This window comes from Nicotiana attenuata, chromosome 10 (genome assembly GCF_001879085.1).
Source record: "Nicotiana attenuata strain UT chromosome 10, NIATTr2, whole genome shotgun sequence".
Classification (NCBI taxonomy): Eukaryota; Viridiplantae; Streptophyta; class Magnoliopsida; order Solanales; family Solanaceae; genus Nicotiana; species Nicotiana attenuata.
The window spans coordinates 14,565,777-14,570,624 of record NC_031998.1 but is presented as its reverse complement, the minus strand read 5'-3'; the positions used below and the strand labels follow the sequence as shown (position 1 = coordinate 14,570,624).

The following is a 4,848-nucleotide window of genomic DNA, read 5'->3' as shown; positions in this document are numbered from 1 at the left end:
GTACAGATTCCCTAACGTTTTCCGTAATTAATGCCTATTGATTACTGACAATACATATCTATACCATTTTTTGCTGTCAGATTCATTCTCTTAGCTCGACCTTCGATCATAAAGAGGTCCGAGCACTTATTTTTCTTGAATCTCTTGAATTCCTGCCCGTGCATGTTGTAGCTCGCGCCTCTTTAACTATTCTTTGCCAATTGTCATCCTTTGACCAGTCTATATGTCGTGACATGTCACTTTTCAATCAATTCTATATATGAACTTAATTTTTCCCAATACAACACTACGCTGTCAACATAATTTACTACTCAATATCAGTGTAGCCTGTATTTTCCACCATTGAATACCTAACTTGCACGCAAAATTTGATTAACTAACTCCCGAGTCCTTAATATTTAAAAGAACAAAAATCAAAAAAGATAATACTCGTATTCCTCAAATTACAAATTGTCTTTTTGACTAGCTACAAGTAGAGTTGATCAATGCTGATATTAAACAATTGTTGAACATCAATTCCTTTCCCGACTTTAAATACATAAAAGGTGGTAGAAATAACTAATGAGGATTCATATCGCCGACCGAACTAGCTTAGAGTGAGGCATAACTGTTGTTGTTGGTAGGTGCCACACAGACAGTGGCGGAGCCACATGCACCCGAGGGGTGTCAGCCGACACACCTTCGTCGGAAAATTATACTATTTAGCTCGATAATTTTTTTTTAAAAAAAAATATGTATATATACTATATAATGATACCCCTTGACTTCTTGGTGAGTTTATTTCTTTATATATTTTGACTCCCCTTAATGAAAATCCTAGCTCCGCCACTGTACACAAATACATCTCATTTCCAGAGTTGGAATGCTGTTTTGAGTTGGGAAAACTCCATAAGCAAGGAAAGAAAAGGAGGGAATAAGCAGAACAAAAGGCATAGAAACAGAAGAAAATAGAAAACAGAAAAACAAGAAAACAAATGAGAAAGAAAGAGAAAGGGACACTGACTTTCACATGGAGGATTAGATTAAGAAGGCCACACCATTTTATTTTAGTTTATTTAGTGGTCCACAGAAGAAAATATATTGACCAATCTAATCTCTTCAACCTCAGGACAAACTATAAATAATATCACGAGAGTCCCATGTTTTTAGGTCGGAAGTAGTATTTTTCTTTATTATCATCTTGAGCACTTTTTACTCAATTTTGACCCTTGTATTGTTCCTACAATTCTGTCATTTTTATTGTTGGGAAAAAGGGAGGCCTGCTTGGAAATTTTGTCATGTTATGCAACCAGAGTAGCTCAATATTCATAATTTTTTATGAATATTTCTAGTGAGAATCAGGGGCGTACACAAAACTTTTTATAAGCAGTGTCAATGTTTACATAAAAATGTAAAATAAATAACATTAATTATCATATTTCTAAATGAGTAATAGTCTTAGTGCATTAATTTTGTGGAGTCTTAAGTTAGAAGAGGTCTCGAGTTCAGCTCTACTTAACCGCGATTTTTAACAAGAGGCTCTTCAAATGTCTGCTAAAAATATGTTCTAGCCCGACCTCTTAAAGCAAAACTAGGAACCAAACTAGCATGCCAGATGAGAATACATGTCAAGTGGTGCCTTTTTATATTTGTTACTTATTTCGACACAGTATACTTACATATGCTTAATAAAATTTTCCGACGAAACGGAGTCGCGTGACACCGCTTCATCCACCATATGTCTGCCCCTGGTGAGAATGTACCAAGTACCTAATGAAATAGTTGAAGTGCGCGCCAAACATCACAGCTATAAAAGAAAATCAAAACTTATGTAAAGTAGTGGTCCAAATTGGAAACATGGGATGAGCAAGCAAAGCAAGTAATACCAAATGCAAACACCCAAACAAGAAGTGGCTAGCCTTACAAACACCATCTTAATTAGCTGTCATGAATAGCTTGAAACAGAATTCCACATCAATGTTGACAAATACCAGAGAATTGATGACTGAGTGAAAAAGAAAAATTCATACACCAATAATATAGCTACTTAACATAAGATATGGAGCAACTTTGTAATGTGATAAACAGCACTTCAATACTTACTCATTCACAACTGAAACATTTGAACATAGATTGACAACATATGTATCCAGAAAGCACAAAGATCATGCATTCATACAAAGTTGCTTAGTAATCTTGAAACTATACAAAGTTATCGATAAATGACGAGGGGTAATTTCAAAGAGGAACTACCTTCAGTCTGAAGTACAAGCTAGCACCATAACTAAAATATTCAAAACTAGAAACATTTGTCTAATCATTTCAACGCTATAACCTAATCCTTATGATCATAACCTTGCTTGGTCAAGTTGATTGGAAATTCATCAAAGTGTTCCGAGAAGCAATGTTCTTTCACCATGCTCTTCAATGATTGGTACACCGTGTACATAGATGGTCTATCTTTCGGCCTTGAAACCGCACAAGAACAAGCGATTTGAAGAACTCGCAAGATTTCATCATCCTGGCCTCTTCCAACGAAAGATTTGTCAATCGCATCCCTACTTTGACCTGAGCTCGAGAGCTGATTAACCCAATCAACTAGGCTACCTTTAAATCCTTCCTCAGCATTACCCGTGCCCAGAGGCTTTCGTCCGGTCACCAACTCTAACATCACTACTCCAAAACTATAAACATCCCCTTTCATTGACGCAACCAATGTGCTTGAATATTCAGGAGCCACATAACCAAGCTCTCCTAGATCCCCATTGACAAACGAACTATCATTCGAGTCACTAGAACCAACGAGCCTTGCAAGCCCAAAATCCGTGATCCTAGCATCAAGATCGTCGTCTACAAGAATCACATTCGAGCTAAGGTATTGATGCAAATACGGTGGTTGACACCCGTGATGAAGCCAAGCAAGTCCTCTAGCTGCACCAGCAGCAATCCCAAGCCTAGCTGGCCAACTAAGCTCAATATTACTACTCCTAACACCAGTACTAAGATTACCATGCAAAAGTGAATACAAACTCCCATTTTGCATATGCTTATACACCAAAAGCCTTTCACTATCAACTACACAGAACCCCAATAAAGGCACTAAATTTGGATGCCTAAGCTGTCCTAATCGATTCATCTCGGACCTAAACTGTTTTTCAGTACTCACTTTACAACTACTCAACCTTTTAATAGCCAATGCAGATCCATCAGGCAACATAGCTCTATAAGAAATACCAGTCCTAGTTGAAATAACAATATTATCACTATCAAAAGAATTAGTAGCTGCTAATAAATCATTCAACTTAATCTTGTTAATAGGTTTTTGAAACAATGTCACCTGAACAAGCTTAAAAGCTCTCAACTTTTCAACCCAATCACTGCTATTATTATTACCTTTACTATCACCAAGTTCTCTATTTTTCTTCTTACTAGGCTGAACCAAAAACCACCACCAAATCCCAAATCCAAGAATCAAAGATCCTGCAGCACCTACAATACCAGCAGCTATGATAATAACAAGATTCTTGTTACTCAAATTACTGCATTTAGATCCAAGTGGTTCCCCACAAAGTCCATTATTCCCTTCAAAATCATCTTTCAAGAACCGGTCTAAATCATCAGGAACCGGACCGGAAAGACCATTGTTTGACACACTGAACCGTTTCAATCGGTCGAGCCGGCCAATCTCAAAAGGGATGGAACCAGTAAGTTTATTGTCATTTAGCAAAAGGGTGTTCAGGAATTTGCAGTTAATAAACTCAGGAGGTATGGAACCGGAGAAAGAGTTACCAGATAAATCAAGATTAACAAGATAAGGCAACCAAGAACAGAGTTGAACCGGGAGTGAACCGGAAAGGGAGTTACCAGAGAGATCAAGGGATTGAAGAGAGGTACAATACTGAAGAGAAGGAGGGAGTGAACCGGAGAGAGACATAGAAGGGAGCTGAAGAGAAATGAGCCGGTTTTCTTTTTCATTCCAGCAAGAAACACCAACAAGTTTGCAAATTGAGGCAGCAACAGAAGTGTTTGAAAAAGACCAAGATGAGAGCTTATTGAGTGGGTCAGAAAGTGCAGATTTGATTCCTTCAAGACATTTGATATCATTTTCAATGGAGAAAGATGGGGTTGGAGTGAAAGTAAGGAGGAGAAGAGTGAAGAAGAAAATGGGGCTGGTTGTCTTTGTCGTCATTGCTAAGCGTGGGGAGGAGTGAAGGAAAAGAATAGGAGGAGCAAACTGCTTAGTGCTAAAACAAGAAGGAAAATGGTGTGGGGGAAAAAGGCTGTCATTTGACTGAGGTTTGAAATGACTAAAGAATTGGGACCTTTGGTGTGAGAAAAAGACAGTACCTATATGTTACTACTAAATAAAATAAATTATAATATTACTTATTTAGTAAGAGATGCACTCATACTTTTATTGTTTTAGAGTTGTGTTTGGACATAAATTTTAGTTTGGGTTGTTTTTGAAGTTTTATGAGTAAAAATTTTAAAAAACAGTTTTTTGGAGTTTTTCAAATTTTCGTAAATTTTCAAAATGCATCTTCAAGTGAAAATTGAATATTTTATGAACAAACGCTGATTTCGAAAAAAAAAAAGTGAATTTTTTTTGGAAAAAAGGAAAAAAAAAAATTATGTCCAAACGGGCTCTTAGAGTTGTGTTTGGAAATGAATATAATTTTGGGTTGTTTTTGAAGTTTTGTGAGTGATTTGAGTGAAAATTTTGAAAAAAGCTTTTTGTAGTTTTTCAAATTTTCGAAAAATTCCAAAATGCATCTTCAAGTGAAGATTGAAAATTTTATAAACAAACGTTGTTTTTCTAAAAAAATATGAATTTTTTTTGGAAAAAAGAAAAAAAATTTATGTCCAAAC

General features: G+C 36.3%; 1 protein-coding gene across 1 annotated transcript; it reads right to left on the bottom strand.

The window, feature by feature from the left end:
- On the bottom strand, positions 2,049 to 4,289 carry LOC109233048 (probable inactive receptor kinase At1g27190). The gene has a single exon (XM_019398795.1). The coding sequence runs from the start codon at positions 4,166 to 4,168 to the stop codon at positions 2,315 to 2,317; it is 1,854 nt and encodes a 617-aa protein (XP_019254340.1). The 5' UTR covers positions 4,169 to 4,289; the 3' UTR covers positions 2,049 to 2,314.

Coding starts and splice junctions, on each gene's coding strand:
- LOC109233048 (XM_019398795.1), bottom strand. CDS start 4,168: ATGACGACAAAGACAACCAGCCCCATTTTCTTCTTCACTCTTCTCCTC.